Source organism: Eucyclogobius newberryi, unplaced genomic scaffold (genome assembly GCF_026437365.1).
Source record: "Eucyclogobius newberryi isolate DKJ021-1_F unplaced genomic scaffold, fEucNew1.0.hap1 SCAF_7, whole genome shotgun sequence".
NCBI classification, from domain to species: Eukaryota; Metazoa; Chordata; class Actinopteri; order Gobiiformes; family Gobiidae; genus Eucyclogobius; species Eucyclogobius newberryi.
Window position 1 is genome coordinate 8,260,592 of NW_027316389.1, and position 23,049 is coordinate 8,283,640.

General features: G+C 40.4%; 2 protein-coding genes across 2 annotated transcripts; both read left to right on the forward strand.

Moving 5' to 3' along the window:
• The first annotated feature begins 3,586 nt into the window (after positions 1-3,586).
• Positions 3,587-6,089, forward strand: LOC140348964 (E3 ubiquitin-protein ligase TRIM39-like). The gene is made up of 2 exons (XM_072435142.1): positions 3,587-3,652; positions 4,070-6,089. The coding sequence occupies exon 2, from the start codon at positions 4,078-4,080 to the stop codon at positions 5,686-5,688; it is 1,611 nt and encodes a 536-aa protein (XP_072291243.1). The 5' UTR covers positions 3,587-3,652; positions 4,070-4,077; the 3' UTR covers positions 5,689-6,089.
• A 2,172-nt stretch (positions 6,090-8,261) lies between these two features.
• Positions 8,262-23,049, forward strand: hmg20a (high mobility group 20A). Its single transcript, XM_072435516.1, has 9 exons — positions 8,262-8,499; positions 11,637-11,720; positions 12,643-12,852; positions 14,009-14,138; positions 14,319-14,356; positions 17,194-17,269; positions 19,458-19,673; positions 21,104-21,236; positions 23,031-23,049. Exons 2-9 carry the CDS (start codon positions 11,655-11,657, stop codon positions 23,032-23,034), a joined length of 873 nt encoding a protein of 290 aa, XP_072291617.1. The 5' UTR covers positions 8,262-8,499; positions 11,637-11,654; the 3' UTR covers positions 23,035-23,049.

Genomic DNA, 23,049 nt, shown 5'->3' on the forward strand with positions numbered 1-23,049 from the left:
GACAGACCTGGACAGACCTGGGCAGTGACTCAAATGGTGATCATCCACCAACCCGGAGGTCAGCAGTGCACATACTGTTTTATCTTTGGGTCTTATGTTTATGAAGAGGTGTGTGAGTGTTTGGTGGACAGAGGTGGGAATACTTAATTATTTACTTACATTTGGTCTATTTATACAAAGAAAGTTTGCTCTGCTTTGTGTATACATACTCTTTTAAACAATGCTTTTTTTCGAGTTTGGTTATGTTGTTTAGTTGCAAGTTTTTCAGTTTATTATTTTCTTTTTACTTTAATGAAAAGTAAATAAAAGTTTATAATTTAAAATTTAATAAAAACTAAAGTGTAAGACGTCAAACTACAGTAGGTAGCGGAAATGTAACACTTGGAGACCAACCGCCATAAAACACCAAAGAAAAAGAAGATCCAGATTCAGCTGAAGTAATGCTTATGTGTGCTTATGTGATTGTTCTATTGAATGTGACTCTCCATAATCCTTTGCGTACTTGTCTGTTTATGGACCTGTGGTTATGGACCCAGGTGGTGTGTGCTGGTTTATGAATATGTAATAAAGTGTGGATACAAACCCCAGTCACATGGACTCTTTTGTATATTAATCAACAGTATAACAGGAAAAGACTAAGCCAATCTTCCTCTGAGGGATCTGTTTAACCTGATCCTGCATCTTCCTTTCATGGCCAGTGTAATATGGAATGGGGATGAGAGCGGGAAGGACATCACGCACATGTTTGGAGCGGGATCTGAACTCACAACACTGCGGCCTTCCCACTAAGAGCCTGGCATGCTTTTATTTATGTTTAATGCACAGTCTCTCCATTCTGCTTCCTCTCTCTGCGGCTCCTGGAGGTCCCCGGCCCCTGTGTAACGACTCAGTGTGATCCCCGGCCCCTGTGTAACGACTCAGTGTGGTCCCCGTCCCCGTGTAATGACTCAGTGTGGTCCCCGTCCCCGTGTAATGACTCAGTGTGGTCCCCGGCCCCTGTGTTATGACTCAGTGTGGTCCCCGTCCCCGTGTAATGACTCAGTGTGGTCCCCGGCCCTGTGTAATGACTCAGTGTGGTCCCCGTCCCCCGTGTAACGACTCGGTATGGTCCCCGACCCCCGTGTAATGACTCAGCGTGGTCCCCGGCCCCCGTGTAATGACTCAGCGTGGTCCCCGGCCCCCGTGTAACGACACAGTGTGGTCCCCGGCCCCCGTGTAATGACTCAGTGTGGTCCCCGGCCCCTGTGTTATGACTCAGTGTGGTCCCCGTCCCCGTGTAATGACTCAGTGTGGTCCCCGGCCCCGTGTAATGACTCAGTGTGGTCCCCGTCCCCCGTGTAATGACACAGTGTGGTCCCCGGCCCCCGTGTAATGACTCAGTGTGGTCCCCGGCCCCCGCGTAATGACTCAGTGTGGTCCCCGGCCCCCGTGTAATGACTCAGCGTGGTCCCCGGCCCCCGTGTAATGACTCAGCGTGGTCCCCGGCCCCCGTGTGATGACTCAGCGTGGTCCCCGGCCCCCGTGTGATGACTCAGCGTGGTCCCCGGCCCCCGTGTATTGACTCTGCCGGGATTAACTCTGAATAATTGCGCGGCTGCATGATTGTAATCTACCTTTCAATTAGAGCTCCGGTGAGGTTCTGCTCCGACTCGTGATCAGCTCATTTGGAACCAGAGCTTTTGTCTTTCTCTCGTCCTGCGAAATCATCTGAAAAGTTCTCGTTTCACAAAAGGATAACAATCTTTTGATTCGGTTTGACTGAGAAACTGAAACCTCCCCACACAGATCATTTATGTTTTTTTTCTACAGCCAAGCCAACTGTAATCTTTGTATGATTAAACATTTTAAAGCTGGGAAATGCATAAAGAGAACAGACAACTTTGATGTAACAGAGCTTTATGTAATGCACATGTGCAATGGAGTCAGAAACACAAGGCTTATGTTATTGAAATATCATTTATCACAATTATTTAGATTTGATTAGTGTGCTCTTTGTTGTGTATTTTCTGTATTGTTACGTTTAGTCATGTACATTTACTGCGCATTGTAGTAACTTTTCTATAAGATTAGAAGACACCATCATTTTAACCGTTGGCCTGAATAACTAAGCTTTATGTTGGCTATTAAATGATTTGGTCTATTCTTTAAAAATACCTCACAAGGTCTACGGTGCTTGTCGCGGCAGCAACCCCCGAACACTGTGGTGGACACCGGAAGTAAGGAATGCCGTCAGGCTGAAGAAGGCGTTGACAGGTATCGGTGGGCCAGGCGTGCCGCAGCTTGTACGGACGGTGCAAGGAATAAGTTGAGGACCTCCTTAATCCCACCGTCACGTCTCCTGAAGAGGAAGCAGAGACTGGGGACTCAGAGGCTGACTCGTCCATCACCCAAGCTGAAGTCACTGAGGTTGTTGTCAAACTCCTCGGTGGCAGGGCTGCAGGGGTGGCAGAGATCCACCCTGAGTACTTAAAGTCTCTGGATGTTGTAGGACTATCTTGGCTGACACGTCTCTGCAACATTGCGTTGAATGTCTCAGGGACAGTGCCTCTGGACTGGCAGACCGGGGTGGTGGTCCCTCTGTTCAAGAAGGGGGACCGGAGGATGTGTTCCAACTACAGAGGCATCACACTCCTCAGCCTCTCCGGTAAGGTCTATTCCAGGTCCTGGAGAGGAGAATCCGACCGATAGTCGAATCTCGAATTCAGAGTGGTTTAGGTCCTGGTTGTGGAACACTGGACCAGCTCTATACTCTCCATCGGGTGCTCGAAGGGTCCATGGGAGTTTGCCCAACCAGTCCACATGTGCTTGTGGATCTGGAGAAGGCTTTCAACCGTGTCCTTTGGGATGCTCTTTTGGGGGGTGCTCTGGGAGTACGGGGTCCGGGGCCCTTTGCTCAGGGCTGTCTGGTCCCAGCATGACTGGAGCAGGAACTGTGTTCATTGTCGGCAGTGTGTTTTGGACTCCACCAGGGCTGCCCTTTGTCAGAAGTTCTAGGCGCAGTCAGGGGACCCGGCCCCGGATAAGCGGACGAAGATGGATGGATAAAAAACACGAGACATATCATTCAAGTTTTGATTCAAGATCATTTAATATATTTTAAAACTATATTATTAATTAACACTGTGTTAGTTGTGTAAGTCCCAAACGTTTCAGGTGAAGGAACTTTAGTGAATTATCATTAAATTATTATAATTAAATGTTGTCCACTTGCCTGTTCATGTCACTGTGCCTCCTCTCCAGAGTTCAGTACTCAAGTAAATCCTACCTATCTTCACCGTCGTCACGTGAACAAGCTCCTCCTCTCTCACCTCTGTGCCTTGCTCACCCCCGCAGCTCTCTTTTCCCTCTCTCTGGTTCTTTTCATGTTCACAGCACAGTCTTCAGACGGTTGTGGTGTAGGAGGAGTCAGAAGGCACATGGATTAGGTTTCACCGTCTGCCTTCTGTAAAAGCCGCTGCAGTAGGTTTCGTTTTCAGGATGTGTACTTGCGTCATTCTAATGTCATGCAAAAGGCCACTCCCCAGATCTGCACCTCTTAGGAACGATATAACAGAAAAGTTATCAGGAAACAGAGTCCACACTCAGCAGAGATCAAGCTCGCAGTCTCTGGAACAGTTCCACAGAACAGGTTCTGTCCTGGTTTTGCTGCCGGGTGAGTTCACAGTTCCTTGTTTCTATGCCTGAGAAATTAGTTGTAATTTTGATTTATACAGTTCAGTCCTTATATACTTCAGGTACTTTTATTGCTGTTTTTTTGTGTATGACTGGATTGGCTGAATCCTGTGTCTTCCGTGTTGAAGCAATATTGTGCAAGAGCATTCTCTCCTCTTTCTCTGCCTTTTTCTAGTAAGTTCACTCCAAATGATACAGATATATTTAATATGAGATCTCTTCCAAACGTCCTTGATACTCTGGAGTGACTGATGCTGTTATGCAAACGTATGGCTGTATAGAACCTGATTAAAGGTTCTTGTGTGTGGATATAACGCCTTTTTCTAAATGATTCAAATAATTAACTCATAATTAAAAAGAAAGTAATAAACTCATTGTGTGGAGGTATTTGTTTCAGGAGACAGAATGGCTGAAGGTGTCGACACTGAGGACCAGTTCAACTGCTCTATCTGTTTGGATCTGTTTAAAAAACCAGTCACCACTCCATGTGGACACAACTTCTGTCAAACCTGCATCACCGTCAACTGGGACCTGAACCGTCCTCATGTGTGTCCACTCTGTAAGCAGAGATTCTCCTCCCGGCCCTCTCTGAAGATCAACACTCTGCTGGCAGAAATGGTGGCTAAGATAAAAAGCAAACACAAAGCCTGGGCGGGACCAGGTGAAGTGCCCTGTGATGCATGTCCTGAGCCTAAGCTGAAGGCCCTGAAGTCCTGCCTGAACTGTGTGGCTTCATATTGTGAGAGCCACTTGAAGCCGCACCAGGTGGCGCCCGGGTTAAAGACACATGAGCTGATAAAGCCTGTGCAGAACCTACAAGACCGAGTGTGCTCCAAACATAACCTGCCTCTGAAGCATTTTTGTCAAACTGACAAGCTTTACCTCTGTGTAATGTGTTCTCATCTAGATCACGGCAACCATAAAAGAGTTACTCTGAAGGAAGAGTATGAGAGGAAAAAGTCTTCTCTTCTGCTCACTCAGACAAAGAACCAGGACTTGGTAATGAAGAGGAGGCAGAAGATCCAGGAGATCCAGTGCAGTGTTAGGCGCAGTCAGAGAGAGTCTGACAGAGAGATGGATGCAGGTCAACAGACCGTCACTGCCCTGATAAAGTCAGTTCAACGTAGCTTGAACCAGTTTTTAGAGAAGGTCCATGAAAAGCAGAAACAGACCAGGAAACAGGCTCAGGACCTGGTCCAAAAACTGGAGCAGGAGATCAGTGAGCTGGAGAAGAGAGGCACTGAGCTGGAGAAGCTCATATGTTCTGAAGACCATTTCTACTTACTACAGCACTCCACTTCACTGCCTCTCTTTGAAGTGAAGGATTGGAATGGCGTGAGCGTTGAGATGGAGACGTGTAAGGCAGCCCAGCTTCTGTCTGAGCTGAAAGAGCTAATCAATGCACAAATAAATAAAAATGTCCTTGAGAGAGCCCAGCAATTTGCTGTGGATATCGTTCTAGATTCAAGTACAGCTAATGCTAACCTGACTCTGTCGAGGTTAGCTCTGAAACAGGTCCATCACACGGACACGAGGAACACGTTCCCAGAGTCTACACAGAGGTTCTCCGATTGTCCTGGGGTACTTGGGAGGCAAGGTTTCTCTTCTGTCAGGTTTTACTTTGAGGTCCAGGTCAGAGAGAAGACTGAGTGGTATATAGGCGTGGCACTGGAGAGTGTGAGCAGAAAGGGTTCCATTAGTCTGAACCCTGATTGCGGATACAGGAGCATCGGAATGAGAAAAGCGAGTGAGTACTACGCATGCACTGGTGACCGTCTGTTCCTCAAGTCTGCTCCTCTTGAGGTTGGGGTGTTTGTGGACTGTCCCAGGGGGAAAGTGGACTTTTATGATGTGCATACAGCAGATCTCATCCACTCCTTCACCGACTGTAAGTTCCCCCAAAAACTGCTGCCTTTCTTCAGCCCTGGCTATAACCACGGAGAAACAAACTCCGCCCCTCTGGTGCTCAAGGCCGTGAAGAACCTGGGCAATCCATCAAAGAAAGGGAAACGGTAGAGCAGACCTGAACAGACCTGGACAGACCTGAGCAGACCTGGACAGACCTGGGAAGACCTGGGCAGACCTGGACAGACCTGGGCAGTGACTCAAATGGTGATCATGCACCACCCGGAGGTCAGCAGTGCACATACTGTTTTATGGTTTGGTTTATTTTGTGGTTTTATGGCAGATTGGCAGATTAAACATTGTAAAGCTGGGAAATGCATAAAGAGAACAGACAACTTTGATGTAACAGAGCTTTATGTAATGCACATGTGCAATAGAGTCAGAAACACAAGGCTTATGTTATTGAAATATCATTAATCACAATTATTTAGATTTGATTAGTGTGCTCTTTGTTGTGTATTTTCTGTATTGTTACGTTTAGTCATGTACATTTACTGCGCATTGTAGTAACTTTTCTATAAGATTAGAAGACACCATCATTTTAACCGTTGGCCTGAATAACTAAGCTTTATGTTGGCTATTAAATGATTTGGTCTATTCTTTGAAAATACCTCTTTGTGTGTTATGTTTTGTCTGTCCAATTACATTATCCTACATGTATATATTTCCACACTCTTACAAATACTTTCCCCAAATATTTTACCTCTAATTAATAAGTAATTTCTGATACCACTAATTTGTACTGAAGTAATGTTATTTTGACAGTTCCTCAGTTACATTACATAAAAGTACCGTTTTATAACCAAAACTGAACTCTAGTAGCTGTCAAATGTAATACTGATACACATAGTGCTATACAGTCCTACACTATTATTATTATTTTTTATTAGTAACTAATTCAAACTATTTGGTTAGAATTTCTCTCCATTTCAAGAACAGGTTTTAAATCTAGTCATAAACAAAGTCACGTGGGTTCCATCCACACGTGAGCATTTCTTGTGCAGTGATTGTTCAGGGAAGTGTGAGGTCTGAAACAGCAGGGGGCGCTATAACCTCACACATGACTGTCTCCTGCACCAGCACGAGGCACATGAAGCAGGTTTATGATCATCTCTCACACAGAATACACTGCAGAGCTTTAAGAGCGTTTGTTTTACAGGCGCCATGACAACTACCCATAATGCTTTGCTTGTGAAGTCAGGGGAACGCTCTTTCTCTCTTTTTCTCTCTCTCTCTTGTTTTTTTTCGTGGTACAGCGTAAAACACATACTTTGAAGACGTACAATTACAGAAAAAGTACAATTACACTTAAAACAGATACTGTATTTTCCGGACTATAAGTTGCACCTTTTTTCATAGTTTTGGCCGGGGTGCGACTTATACTTACATTTATACTTATACTTATACTCTGGAGCGACTTATATGTGATATTATATGTTATTTTCATACTTGCAACCGCATTTCATACTCCAGTGCGACTTATACATGTTTTTTTTCCTTCTCTATTATGCATTTTTTGGCTGGTGCGACTTACTCTGGAAAATTCAGTACTTAGAAGAAGTACAACTACAGAAGAAGTACAACTACAGAAGACGTTCAACTACAGAAGACGTACAACTACACTTAAAACACGTACTTTGAAAACGTACAACTACAAAAGACGTTCAACTACAGAAAATATACAACTACACTTAAAACACGTACTTTGAAGACGTACTACTACAAAAGACGTTCAACTACAGAAGACGTGCAACTACACTTAAAACACATACTTTGAAGACGTACAACTACAGAAGACGTTCAACTACAGAAAATATACAACTACACTTAAAAAACATGTACTTTGAAGACGTACAACTACAAAAGACGCACAACTACAAAAGACGTTCAACTACAAGAGATATACAACTACACTTAAAACACGTACTTTGAAGACATACAACTACAGAAGACGTTCAACTAGAGAAGACGTGCAACTACACTTAAAACACATACTTTGAAGACATACAACTACAGAAGACGTGCAACTACACTTAAAACACGTACTTTGAAGACGTACAACTACAGAAGACGTTCAACTAGAGAAGACGTGCAACTACACTTAAAACACATACTTTGAAGACATACAACTACAGAAGACGTGCAACTACACTTAAAACACGTACTTTGAAGACGTACAAGTACAATAGGTGGCGGTAAGGTATTAATTTATGGATACCAACCACAATAAAACACCAAAGAAGAAGAAGAAGAAGAAGAAGAAGAAGAAGAAGAAGAAGAAGAAGAAGAAGAAGAAGAAGAAGTCAGGAGAACGCCCTCTGAGCTTGAAAAGGTCAAAAGTTGCCCTTGCTGGGTTAAGGTTAGGGTTTTGCTGAATTGGAACTCAAGGACAAGAAAACAGTAATTTTGCTTCCATTTTACTGTTGGGATTGTTTCAAAATAAAACAGTCAGCTATAGATATGCCCAATGTGATATGATCAGTGACAGACGACGGCTGTGGGGATCTTTAAGGAGAACACTGAAACAGAAACGGGTCTGGAGCACGTTATTTTCATTTCTTTGCGCGACACAGGAGGATTAATTATAAGAGTAGACTGTAACGCTGTCTTCACAGGCACGGCGCTACACCCTCCGATACAGTAGGTGGCGATGTGCACCTTTTTTCCTGGTTTGCTGTGCGCCAATTCAACCAGAAGAAGAAAAAGAAGGAAAACAGCCAACAGTTACAAGTGTTTTTATGAATATTCGTATTATTTGTGCCACAATAAACCCCTTTACACAACAGTAATAATATCAACAACAATCTGCACACCGCTGTGGCTTTATTTCCTGTTAAGTCGTAGCAAAGAGATCGTAAAAGTCGGATCTGCTCTCGAGCTGCATTGTTTTGATTGTGTAAAGACACGCTCTCGTCCGCAAAGGTAGGTTTATTAGCTTTATTTTAAGGATTACACACTTCTACCAGGCGCGCGATGATAACCCGGTCACATTCTATGTTTTATTTAGATGATATAGCCAAAATAGACAGTGCGTGTTCCGTTTTCTTGGGCTGTGGTGTCAAATAAAGCTAGAACAGTCGCAGCTAGCATCCACGTTAGCATCCACGTTAGCATTCAGTTTTCGCGTTTTACTTCTATTTACTTCTGTTTGTTCTAAATGCAGTGTGTGGAAATATTCCGGGTGGAGTTTTGCTTGTTATGCCAACTGATCTGCAACTGAAGCCTATATTTTTAACACTTTTAAAAAAAATGTATTGTTGATTTTGACATGCTAGTGGTGAGCTAGCATCATGTGGCTAGTAACAACAGGCTAACAGATTCGTCTCGCAGGGGGTAAACAAATCACGTTTATTTATCCTTATCTTCTCTTGGATTTATTATTAAAATATCATACTGTGTTTCTGATAATTACAAAAGCTGATTTTAACAAACTTTTTTATTAAGACACCACCAATGCGCTTTATTATCAATTATTCCATTGTCCAAAGTCGGTATTGTACGTAATGTATGATATCTTATGTAAATGTGTTCATGTAAATGCGTGTTGGATTAATTAATTAAAAGGTGTTGTCATCAAATCTTCAAATTAAATACAATAAAAAATAAGCCAAATGAAGTAGAGCATAATACATTAACTATTATGTTAACATTAACGTGTCTAATTGCTAATGGTTTGAGAGAAAAACACAGTAAACAACATTTTTGCATAAACCAGGCTCAAAATATTAGTTTACTTTTCATATTAAACATATTCCAGCCTCCAAATGATAATTGAGCTTGACTTAAGGTACAATTTGTGGTAAAATGTGTAATATATTGTGTTTGTCCAGTAAAATCAGATGTATTTATGTTTCCGATCATCAAAAATTGGTCATAATCTCCTTTTTTTTTTTTAAATGAACAAATAATGGAACATACAATGGTACATGTTTTTTATTGTTGATGAAGGCAAAATCTTGACCTTTACTGAACTATGGCTCACACAAACGTTGACCCTGCAACACTTTTTCGACTTGGGAATCAATTTTGTGCCAACCGTAATATTTTTCCAACCAGAGAAGCAAACCAAGGTTATTTTTAATACTCGGGCTGGGAAATTATTATTCCTGTCATATGAGTTTGTTATCTGTAGAGGGCGTGGTAGGACTAAGAAATAACCCTAACCCTCGCTTCCAGATTAAAACACATATAAATCTGATTCAAATTAGAATAACCATCTATGAACAGTGTGTTTTTGAGTACATTTATATTTGTAACGTATCAAACCCTCTTCCTGTCGTTGTTTCAAAAGGTCAAGGGTTGAACTTAAATATTATTGTTGCTATTTTCAGCCCAGACCGTCGTAAATGTTCTCTAAACGTGGAGCGGTCCTCGTTATTTTTGTACGTTATTTTTGTGTGTTATTTTGTGCGTTATTTTTGTGTGTTATTTTTGTACGTTATTTTTGTGCGTTATTTTTGTGTGTTATTCTTGTACATTTTTGTACGTTATTTTTGTGCGTTATTTTTGTGTGTTATTCTTGTACATTTTTGTACGTTATTTTTGTACGTTATTTTTGTACGTTATTTTTGTACGTTATTTTTGTACGTTATTTTCGTATGCCAGGCTGAATCTGAAGCTTCCTAAAACGCTTTAGCACTGCATTATTAGTCATTTATCTAGCACAAAAACTGTTCCCATCTGTTGAAACTGAGCATTGTTTTAATAAAGATAAAGATTGATGGCAACTCTGACATTTCTATTAGAGGAAACGTGACTCGCCGAACGGAGTGTTACGCCAAAACCGGGCGGGGCTTGGAAAACGTGGTCCCCATTGTTCTGAAGTAAAACAAAAGTATTTATGAGGGAAAAAGGTCAAATAACATCGACACGTCTGTTTACATTTCGAGCGACCTTTTGGAACGTGTTTATTGTCGCCGAAAATATCACGATTAACCTTGACGTTGAATAGACTTTGGGATAATTCCATTAAAAGTTCTATTTTTAATAAACTGTAACATTTAAAAGATGTGAGAAGCAATGAGTAAATGTCAGAATGAAACTCTTAATTAGTCGGTAACAGTAATGAGTCGCACGTGTTAATTATTTGGCGCTAGAAAGTTTAAATATTAGAAATTAACTATAAAAAAAATAAGAAAAGTTTCCCCTGTGAGTGCGTAGAAAAGATATACGTATTATAATAAAATGTTGCCTCTAAATATATAGTTCTAACTTTCGTTTATTGAAAATTCGATGCAGTGGAGAACGATATAGACAAAAATTAATATCTCTATTTTCTTAAATCTTTTTTTTATGGTTTGTAGAAAAAGATTCAGTTGTTTTCTTTTTTGATAACGATATTCAGACGTTTTTTTAAGAACTCGTCGGGATTGTGTTAAAATGTCCCTAAATGTCTTGGTTTAGGTTCAAGTCTTGCACTAAAAGTATTTGGATTTATAAAGTGAAATTAAGATGATTAAATGAACCCCAAACTGCAGAAATATTACTTTATACTCTCTGTTTTTAAAATTACTATGACTATAGACGATACGCTCATATTCTAAAGACGATACGCTCATATTCTAATTCTGTATTTCTCCAAAACTATTGAGATATTATGCATTTTTCACTGTATTTCCCACCTAAATTAATGTAATAATTGTGATGGGCCTAATTGTTAGTGACCCTTTGTAAACGATTGTACAAAACGCATCATCGTTTTAATTCTGACATTAGTTTAGTCTGACCTTTGCTTACAAAATCAATCAGTGCACACTTTTGTACACATTAGGTTACAAATATTTCTTCACAAAACTACAAATAAACGCTGTATTTATCTGTGAAAAGGCAGACTAAACCCACAAGTCACTCTCAAATCTGAAGCTAACTCACTCCAGGCCATCTCATTTCTGCTCTCGATTAATTAGATGAATAATAACGATTTTGGTCGACCGAGACGGCGTCGATTGTTCAACTGACTAAAGGTCGACGGCCCTAATTCGTCGACTGCATCGTTTTCGCGGCTGTAACTTTTGCACTTGACGCGCTAATAACATTTGTCCCTGTTTTTGTCGCCGCAGTTTTGAACGTTTGTCGCGATGGACGAGCAGGCGGCTTCGCCCGGGCCCAACGCCGACAACAACTCCCAGAGAAACGGGGACGAGGTGAGACGCCGGCGAAACGTCAATTTTAATTCTTACCACGTGTTTTGGGACTGTCCTGTTGCTCAAAAATATTGGACGGAAGAGTTACAGACTGTATTTGACTGACATTATAACAGACATTGGAAATATGGAGAGAATGACCTTCAGATTTGACCTGAAAACAGACAAATTTGAACAACTTTGGGGTGAGATGGAACGTTTATGTTGGACTTAGTACACCCTAACTTTATGTTTAACCATATGCTGCCTTTATTGTTATTTATCATTACTTGGATCATTGCTACTTTCTTTTGCTCTTATGTTGTGTCCCAGCTGTTTTCTGTGTCTGTAAAATGAAAAACTTAATACCGTATTTTCCAGGATTATAAATCGCACCAGCCAAAAAAGGCATAATAGAGAAGAAAAAAACATTAGTCGTACTAGAGTATAAGTCGCATTTTGGGAAATTAATTAAGAACAGACATTTCATCTTGAAATGCAGTTTAAAATAATAACACATGAGAGAACATGGTGAATAGGTGTACGTATGTTAACGCTAACACCTTCAGCTACATGACGTATGCTAACGCTAACACCTTCAGCTACATGAGGCACAGACAGAACTGTGGTAAGTGTCTGGTATGTTAGCGTAACATATGAACAGTTATTCAGATAACTATAGCATAAAGAACATGCTAACAAGTTTACCAAAGCATCAGTTTTACCCCAAATCACTAAATCCATTGAATTCTTCTTCCTCTGTGTCACTTCTAAACAACTCCACAAACTCCAGAGGAAGAGGAAGTGCAGATTCTATATAAGTCGCACCCTGGCCAAAACTATGATAAAGTTGTGTTTTATAGTCCAGAAAATACGGTAATAATACTTAAAGAAAGAGCACAGAGAGAGGCTCGACATGTCAAAAACCGCGTGCGTGTTTCAGAAGCTGAGGCGCGGCAGCTGGACCAAGGGGAGGAAGAGGAAGAAGCCGATGAAGGACAGCAACGCCCCCAAAGCGCCGCTGACCGGCTACGTGCGCTTCATGAACGACCGGCGCGAGCAGCTCCGGGCTGAGCGACCCGACGTGCCCTTCCCGGAGATCACGCGCATGCTGGGCAACGAGTGGAGCAAGCTGCAGCCCGACGAGAAGCAGGTCGGTCCGCAGGGTAACAAAGGAGATGAAAAGTGGATTTGCACGACACGGCGGTCATCGTTGAGATGCGAGCCCGGCTAAACGACGGCTCAGATTCACTTTAAAATCAAATCAATTGGAAATAGTCGCAATGAATTAGCTGTTTAGACTAAGGATCTAAAACGATATGGAAATCTCACAGTGCGACGTCAGGAAATTGTTCAAATCTGACTTTTTCCCTTTAAAACGAGCCTTGACAAGCGTTTGTGTTAATTTTTCAAAGAACTGAGATATAAAAGTGCTTAAAATATGTTATTTCGTCGTGTCGTCTGCACTGAAAAGTAGCAAAGGATCATGGTCCGTGTCTGGGCTCTTCAACATAATCTAGACAAATCAAGCCCTCCAAGCGATTTAATCTGGCCCACCTCCATCTTTCAAGTAATAATATATATAGATACATATTGTTTACAGGTTTAAGTCTGGGTTAGCATTAGTTTAGACCTGGTTTTGTCCTTGTTTAGTTCTGCTTTGGACCAGTTTTGATTCTTAGTCCTTTTGATTTGGTTAGTCCTGGCTCAGACCTGGTCGGGTTCTGCAAAGCAATGTTAGTAAATCATTTTTGTAGGTTATTTCTCACTAATTTGTAGGTAATTTCTCACTAATCCATCAGTTCTTTTAGCCGTTGCTGCGTTGAAACCATGAATGTAAATAAATACGCTTATTCTTTGTTGTATTGTGACGGCCCAGCGATATCGCCGTGAGACTTTCGACGATCCGACTCCACAATGTTTCGGTTCTTGTCGCATCCCAACGCTCTGTTGAACGTTGCCACATGTGAGTCTTCTAGCCGCAGTTTGGGTTATTCCTCAGTCAAACTCGGGCACAGCTTCGGTCGGTTTTAGAGCCGAACATTCGATCTCCAAATCGCTCTTTCTCGCGGCCCAAGGGAAGTCACGCATTGAGGGATTTCGCCTCTTCGATTTGCCATTTTTCCTGTGGATAAATTTACCGAGCAGTTCAGGAACAAACTTGTCATTAAATATAATATCAATTTGCCTTCAAAAGTCGAGCGGACGATGCTTCGCGCGCGTTTCAAACCTCATCGCGTGTCTCTTTGCGCAGAGGTACTTGGACGAAGCTTCACGTGTGTTCTGTTCTCAAACCTCTCTTTTTGCAGAGGTACTTGGACGAAGCGGAGAAGGACAAAGAGCGCTACATGCGAGAGCTGGAGAAGTATCAGAAAACTGAGGCCTACAAGCATTTCACCAGGAAAGTCCAAGAGAAGCAGAAGGGCAAACGACACAGAGGTGAGATGAACACCAGCCGCGCTGACGTTTCAGCAGGACATCCCAGGACGAGGACTTCACTTCCTCTATTACTTCTACTACTTCTACTTCTTCTACTACTTCTTCTACTTCTACTTCTTCTACTACTTCTTCTACTTCTACTTCTTCTACTACTTCTACTAATTCTCTTTCTCTTTCCAGATGTTGGACATCAGGCGGCCAACGAGGCTCTTCATGAGGTGATGACACAAGCACAACACATTTTTACCATTATATTTGAAACACAGGCTGATGCATCCAAAGCGCCCCCTACAGGCCGGACCACTCGCTGAACTAAAACAGTTAAATGCATCTACAGCGCCCCCTACAGGCCGGACCACTCGCTGAACTAAAACACAGTTAAATGCATCTAAAGCGCCCCCTACAGGCCGGACCACTCGCTGAACTAAAACACAGTTAAATGCATCTAAAGCGCCCCCTACAGGCCGGACCACTCGCTGAACTAAAACACAGTTAAATGCATCTAAAGCGCCCCCTACAGGCCGGACCACTCGCTGAACTAAAACACAGTTAAATGCATCTAAAGCGCCCCCTACAGGCCGGACCACTCGCTGAACTAAAACACAGTTAAATGCATCTAAAGCGCCCCCTACAGGTCGGACCACTCGCTGAACTAAAACACAGTTAAATGCATCCAAAGCGCCCCCTACAGGCCGGACCACTCGCTGAACTAAAACACAGTTAAATGCATCCAAAGCGCCCCCTACAGGCCGGACCACTCGCTGAACTAAAACACAGTTAAATGCATCTAAAGCGCCACCTACAGGCCGGACCACTCGCTGAACTAAAACACAGTTAAATGCATCTAAAGCGCCCCCTACAGGCCGGACCACTCGCTGAACTAAAACACAGTTAAATGCATCTAAAGCGCCCCCTACAGGCCGGACCACTCGCTGAACTAAAACACAGTTAAATGCATCTAAAGCGCCCCCTACAGGCCGGACCACTCGCTGAACTAAAACACAGTTAAATGCATCTAAAGCGCCCCCTACAGGCCGGACCACTCGCTGAACTAAAACACAGTTAAATGCATCTAAAGCGCCCCCTACAGGCCGGACCACTCGCTGAACTAAAACACAGTTAAATGCATCTAAAGCGCCCCCTACAGGCCGGACCACTCGCTGAACTAAAACACAGTTAAATGCATCTAAAGCGCCCCCTACAGGCCGGACCACTCGCTGAATTAAAACACAGTTAAATGCATCTAAAGCGCCCCCTACAGGCCGGACGACTCGCTGAACTAAAACACAGTTAAATGCATCTAAAGCGCCCCCTACAGGCCGGACCACTCGCTGAACTAAAACACAGTTAAATGCATCTAAAGCGCCCCCTACAGGCCGGACCACTCGCTGAACTAAAACACAGTTAAATGCATCTAAAGCGCCCCCTACAGGCCGGACCACTCGCTGAATTAAAACACAGTTAAATGCATCTAAAGCGCCCCCTACAGGCCGGACCACTCGCTGAACTAAAACACAGTTAAGATAAATATGTTTTGAATTTTGCTTAAAAATAAATTATCAAGGAATAGCAATTTTTTTAGGTTTATAATTTCACTTCCTGTTTGTAATTGATGACATTACACTAGGAAATTACCCAGCAAACACTGAAATTTTTTTATTTGACAAATAAAACCATATGAGAGCGACTTTATTTTGTTGAATTCATGTTTAGAAAGTTTAAACATTTTATACAATGAAATGCCACTTCTAACTCAAAATAACAGCAGCTTCTTTATTATTTTAATGCCGTCTTGTATTAGTTTTGATTTTATTCTAAAACGATTCAGAAATGATCAGGTTTTTGTTATGTTTATGTGATTTTCCTTTCCCGTTAGCTTCTAAGCTTCTAATAATGCTAGTTTTACAGTGGGTCAGTATTTTTGTATCAATAACGAACATTGAAACCACAAAAAACCACGCGTCTGTGCAGTTTTTATTTCGCTTTCCTGATTAGAAACAAATGCAAACGAACGTTGTGGTCCGCACCAAGCCGCGTGGAGCCGCGATCGCGCTTTGAGTGATTAGCTTTAGCTTTCTTTTGGGGACATAATTGCGTCTGCACGAGTTCACAGCCAGGAGTCCTCCTTCTCGATGGGGAATGAGAACAGATGATGTTTCTCTCGTACAAAGCTCTGTTCTAACCGCGTTCTACGTCGCGAGCCGCCTTCCATATCTCAGCGGATGAGATTACCCCCGCGTTTTTAAAAACTCGTGTCTGGATTCCCCCCGCGGGCAGGTGCAAAGTCAGTTACTCGCCCACGACAGGCGGCGAGATGGACGAGCGCGCCGGCAGCCAGCGTTTCCTCTGCGTTTATCACGTTCTGAAAGACTTTCCACAGTGTCCCGAGCCGTTTTTATAGATTTATGTGAGTGTCTGACCAAACATGATGACAGAATTTAGTTAGGAAATCATTAAGTTTTTTGACCCCTAATCTTGAAACCATGGCCTTTTTCTTTCTTTCTTTCTTTCTTTCTTTCTTCTTCTGTCTTTCTTTCTTTCTTTCTTCTTCTTTCTTTTTCTTCTTCCTTCTTCATCCTTCTTTCTTTCTGTCTTTCTTTCTTTCTTCTTATTCTTTCTTCTTCTTCATCCTTCTTTCTTTTTCTTCTTCTTTCGTCTTTCTTCTTGTTCTTTCTTGTTCTTCAATTTAAATGTATTTATTTTATTTATTTTATTTATTTTATTTATTTTATTTTATTTATTTATTTTATTTATTTTATTTATTTTATTTATTTTATTTATTTTATTTATTTTATTTATTTTAATTTATTTTAAGTTTTTTATGTTTTATTGTATTTTTTTATTTTTTGTTCCCAGACTTATTATTTAAAGAGAATAAAACACATGATACAAAGTTCTTAATTTATCATATTTATTAATTTTTAAAGATTTTTTGTTATTATTTGGCAAAAACCTTTGACCCCCAACACACAGACCAATGATTTACTGCGTTTATAGAGTACAACACTTTCTCCTAATGATCATAGTTGTGTTTGTCTTCATTTTGTTGAGACAGAAGGACCTGGAGGGGAAAGACAGGACTGTGTTTGACATCCCCATCTTCACAGAGGAATTCCTCAACCACAGCAAAGGTGAAACACCAACAAAGTCTCCTCTTTTTTAAGCATCAAATTAAACCAAATGCCAGCCAAAAAGCAAGTTTACCAAAGCATCAGTTTTACCCCAAATCACTAAATCCATTGAATTTAGTGATTCAAACGTGTTCTCTTTAAACGTGTTCTCTTTAGACGTGTTCTCTTTAAACGTGTTCTCTTCAGACGTGTTCTCTTTAAACGTGTTCTCTTTAGACGTGTTCTCTTTAAACGTGTTCTCTTCAAACGTGTTCTCTTTAAACGTGTTCTCTTTAAACGTGTTCTCTTTAAACGTGTTCTCTTTAGACGTGTTCTCTTTAGACGTGTTCTCTTTAAACGTGTTCTCTTCAGACGTGTTCTCTTTAAACGTGTTCTCTTTAAACGTGTTCTCTTTAGACGTGTTCTCTTTAGACGTGTTCTCTTTAAACGTGTTCTCTTCAAACGTGTTCTCTTCAAACGTGTTCTCATTAAACGTGTTCTCTTTAAACGTGTTCTCTTTAAACGTGTTCTCTTTAAACGTGTTCTCTTTAGACGTGTTCTCTTTAAACGTGTTCTCTTCAGACGTGTTCTCTTCAAACGTGTTCTCTTTAAACGTGTTCTCTTTAAACGTGTTCTCTTTAGACGTGTTCTCTTTAGACGTGTTCTCTTCAAACGTGTTCTCTTCAAACGTGTTCTCATTAAACGTGTTCTCATTAAACGTGTTCTCTTTAAACGTGTTCTCTTTAGACGTGTTCTCATTAAACGTGTTCTCTTTAAACGTGTTCTCATTAAACGTGTTCTCTTTAGACGTGTTCTCATTAAACGTGTTCTCTTTAAACGTGTTCTCATTAAACGTGTTCTCTTTAAACGTGTTCTCTTTAAACGTGTTCTCATTAAACGTGTTCTCTTTAAACGTGTTCTCTTTAAACGTGTTCTCATTAAACGTGTTCTCTTTAAACGTGTTCTCTTTAGACGTGTTCTCTTTAGACGTGTTCTCTTTAGACGTGTTCTCTTTAGACGTGTTCTCTTTAGACGTGTTCTCATTAAACGTGTTCTCTTTAAACGTGTTCTCTTTAGACGTGTTCTCTTTAAACGTGTTCTCTTTAAACGTGTTCTCTTCAAACGTGTTCTCTTTAAACGTGTTCTCTTTAGACGTGTTCTCTTTAAACGTGTTCTCTTTAGACGTGTTCTCTTTAGACGTGTTCTCTTTAGACGTGTTCTCTTTAAACGTGTTCTCTTTAAACGTGTTCTCTTTAGACGTGCTCTCTTTAAACGTGTTCTCTTTAGACGTGTTCTCATTAAACGTGTTCTCTTTAGACGTGTTCTCTTTAGACGTGTTCTCTTTAGACGTGTTCTCTTTAGACGTGTTCTCTTTAAACGTGTTCTCTTTAAACGTGTTCTCTTCAAACGTGTTCTCTTTAGACGTGTTCTCTTTAGACGTGTTCTCTTTAGACGTGTTCTCTTTAGACGTGTTCTCTTTAGACGTGTTCTCTTTAGACGTGTTCTCTTTAGACGTGTTCTCTTCAAACGTGTTCTCTTTAGACGTGTTCTCTTTAGACGTGTTCTCTTTAGACGTGTTCTCTTTAGACGTGTTCTCTTTAGACGTGTTCTCTTTAGACGTGTTCTCTTTAGACGTGTTCTCTTTAGACTTGTTCTCTTTAAACGTGTTCTCTTTAAACGTGTTCTCTTCAGACGTGTTCTCTTTAGACGTGTTCTCTTTAGACGTGTTCTCTTTAGACGTGTTCTCTTTAGACGTGTTCTCTTTAAACGTGTTCTCTTCAGACGTGTTCTCTTTAGACGTGTTCTCTTTAGACGTGTTCTCTTTAGACGTGTTCTCTTTAGACGTGTTCTCTTTAGACGTGTTCTCTTTAAACGTGTTCTCTTTAGACGTGTTCTCTTTAGACGTGTTCTCTTTAGACGTGTTCTCTTTAGACGTGTTCTCTTTAGACTTGTTCTCTTTAAACGTGTTCTCTTTAAACGTGTTCTCTTCAGACGTGTTCTCTTTAGACGTGTTCTCTTTAGACGTGTTCTCTTTAGACGTGTTCTCTTTAGACGTGTTCTCTTTAAACGTGTTCTCTTCAAACGTGTTCTCTTTAGACGTGTTCTCTTTAGACGTGTTCTCTTTAGACGTGTTCTCTTTAGACGTGTTCTCTTTAAACGTGTTCTCTTTAGACTTGTTCTCTTTAAACGTGTTCTCGTTGGCGCTCAGCTCGGGAGGCGGAGCTTCGGCAGCTGCGTAAGACCAACATGGAGTACGAGGAGCGTAACGCGGCGCTGCAGAAGCACGTGGAGAGCATGCGGGGCGCCGTGGAGCGACTGGAGGGGGACGTGATGCAGGAGAGAGGGCGGAACAGCCTCCTGCAGCAGCACCTGGAGACCCTGCGACAGGCGCTCACCTCCAGCTTCTCCGCGGTGCAACTGCCAGGTCAGATCTGCGGCCGCGGCGACCGTCGAAAGCAAAAACAGTTCTCAAAAATGTCTTTGAAAAAACGATTTACGCGCAGGGAATTACGTTTTCAGGCAGGTTAAAGTGCCCCCTACAGGTCGGACGACTCATTGAACTAAAATGCAGTTAAGATGAATATATTTAGAATTTTATTAAGAAGTTATTAAAATGTAATCACAAAATAGAACATTTTTAAGGTTTATAATTTAACTTCCTGTTTGTATTTGATGTCATCACACTAGGAAATGACCCAACAAACACTGGGAAAAACTCATCTAATGTCACAATGTTTTTTATTTGACAAATAAAAATATATGAGAGCGACTTTATTTAGTTGAATTAATGTTTAGAAGGTTTAAAAAGTTGTTTCTTTGTGTAAATTCGGCATAAACTTTGACTGGAATGAGTGTCTCTGGTGTGATGTCACTTCCTGTCAATTTTTTACAGATTTTTCAACGTTTTCTCCACAAACACCTGCTCGATTGGTGTAAAACTATCTATATATATGCACAACAGGTATAAATACACCAAATAAAGTCAAAATTAGAAAATCGTTTAATAAAAACGTCATACGTCACTTTAAACATAATTTTTAAGTTAATTAAAGTTGTCTTATATGTTAAATGCTCTACAGTTATAGATTTCACATCTGTTTGCCAAAGCTGTCAACTAAGAAGTCACATTTTCTGTTAATTCTCAAATATAATTATTCAATCAAAGTTTGAGGCGGACAAATAATTAAAATAGTTGGATTCAACCAATCACAGCGAAGTGTGAAGTCTCAGAAGAAGCAGATGAGCATATTTACCAGTTTGTCTTTAAAGGCATTAGAAAAAAAGCAGACGACATAAATCGGGATCAAATCAGAAAAAGAAAATCGTGATGTAATTTTTCATTTTTATTTTTGCCATATGCCCAGCTAGTATTTTTATTTTTATTTAAAAAAAATCAATTCAATTTAAATTTTAAATGTTTTTTAATTTAAATGTATTTCTTTTTATTTTGACGTTATTTTACTTTCCTCATATTTAAAAATCTGTTCTTTCTTGTTTTTTGGGAAGAAAATAAAAATAAGAAAAAAGAAAAGACCCTTTGTCAAAGTGAAGAAAATGTGAAATTTCCTTAGTTGTACAATGACCTTTTTAAGCTTTATCAGAGCAAAGACGACATGGAAACGTAATAAAAGTACTAATATTTTGTCTCTTATCTTGTTGTGGTACTGAGCCCAACAGTATTTCTCTCATTTTGACGCGTTGCTTGTCCTGAAGTTGATTAATTCCATCACACATAAAACGATTGTGATTGACGGTTTCGTTAGCGTCTGCCCGTAGCTCTTTCGACGTTGACCGCCCAAAAACGCCACGCAGGCCACACCCTGAAACGCTCACTGTGTGTCCTGTGACTTTCAGGAAGCGGAGAGACGCCGACCCTGGAGACCATCGATGTTTACATGAAGAAGCTGCACAGCGTCATCATGAGCAGCCCGCAGGACCACGACGGCCTCATCTGCACCGTGCGCGACGTGGTCAACCGCTTGGACAGGTGGGCGCGGCCAGAGGGGCTAAACTCGGGCGGAAAGAATTGTAATATTTGATTCCAATCCAATCTACTTTATTTAGATTGCGAACGAATAGTTTCCAAAGGGCTGCACAGAGACACAGTGTAGACTAAAGATAATGATGTTTGAAGACCTTGGTATAGGCTAGCATAATGATTTTATTCATTTTATTCATTTTATTCATTTTATTCATTTTATTCATTTTATTCATTTTATTCATTTTATCATGTATTTATTTTTTCATGTATTTATTTTTTCATGTATTTTTTCATGTATTTATTATTTTCATGTATTTAATTTATTTCAGTTTCTTTATTTGTATTTATTTATTTATTTGTATTTATTGTAATATTATTGTTTTATTATATGTTTTATTAATTTTATTTTATGTTTTTATTATTTAATTTCCAGACACATCCATAAAAACACAAGACAAAGTTATTTATTTAATTTACCATTTTAATAATTATATATTTTTTGTTATTAAATGGCCAAAACAATTGCGATGAATGATAATATCACAATAATGATTATGGACTTATTATGGGCAGTAATATTCATAATTTTCATATCACAAATACGTAACATGTTCAAACCACTTTTCTAAAATCTAGAAAAAGAGAACATCGTGTTTAGTCTTTTTTTTAAATGCACAAACGGAGGTAAAATGTCGATTATCTCACACAAAATGTACCACAAACGTCCCTTTTTATACCAATAAACGATGATATTGTATATTTACCCATTCCTACCGCACAATAGTATTATAAACATACCGTATTTTCCGGACTATAAGTCGCACCTGCCAAAAAATGCACAATAGAGAAGAAAAAAACATATATAAGTCGCACTGGAGTATAAGTCGCATTTTGGGGAAATTTATTTGACAAAAGCCAAGACCAAGAACAGACATTTCATGTTGAAATGCAGTTTAAAATAATAACAGATGAGAGAACATGGTGAATAGGTGTACGTATGCTAACGCTAACACCTTCAGCTACATGACGTATGCTAACGCTAACACCTTCAGCTACATGACGTATGCTAACGCTAACACCTTCAGCTACATGACGTATGCTAACGCTAACACCTTCAGCTACATGACGTATGCTAACGCTAACACCTTCAGCTACATGACGTATGCTAACGCTAACACCTTCAGCTGCATGACGTATGCTAACGCTAACACCTTCAGCTACATGAGGCACAGACAGAACTGTGGTAAGTGTCTGGTATGTTAACGTAACATATGAACAGTTATTCAGATAACTATAGCATAAAGAACATGCTAACAAGTTTAGCAAAGCATCAGTTTGACCCCAAATCACTAAATCCATTGAATTCTTCTTCCTCTGTGTCACTTCTAAACAACTCCACAAACTCCAGAGGAAGAGGAAGTGCAGATTCTTCTTCTGCGTCGCTTAGAGCCTAGAGCGCCCTCCTGTGGTTGTCAGTGTGAAAATAACAAATAATCTCACATATAAGTCGCTCTGGAGTATAAGTCGCACTCCGGCCAAAACTATGTAAAAAGGTGCAACTTATAGTCTGGAAAATACGGTAATTAAGTTGAACAAACCGTAAAAGATGGAGGTAGGTATTTAACTTGATTTGACTTGTTTTTACCTTGTTGACACATCTTTTTTAAAATAAAATCGAATACGAGTGTGTTTGTAAGGTCTCTTTTTGCACGTTAATTTAAAGTATTTCTCATAATCTCGTACAAAAGAACAGGTTTAACAATCACACTTTTCTGCTTTTGATCGCTCTTTTTCCTCCAGATAATTCCACGCCATCGGC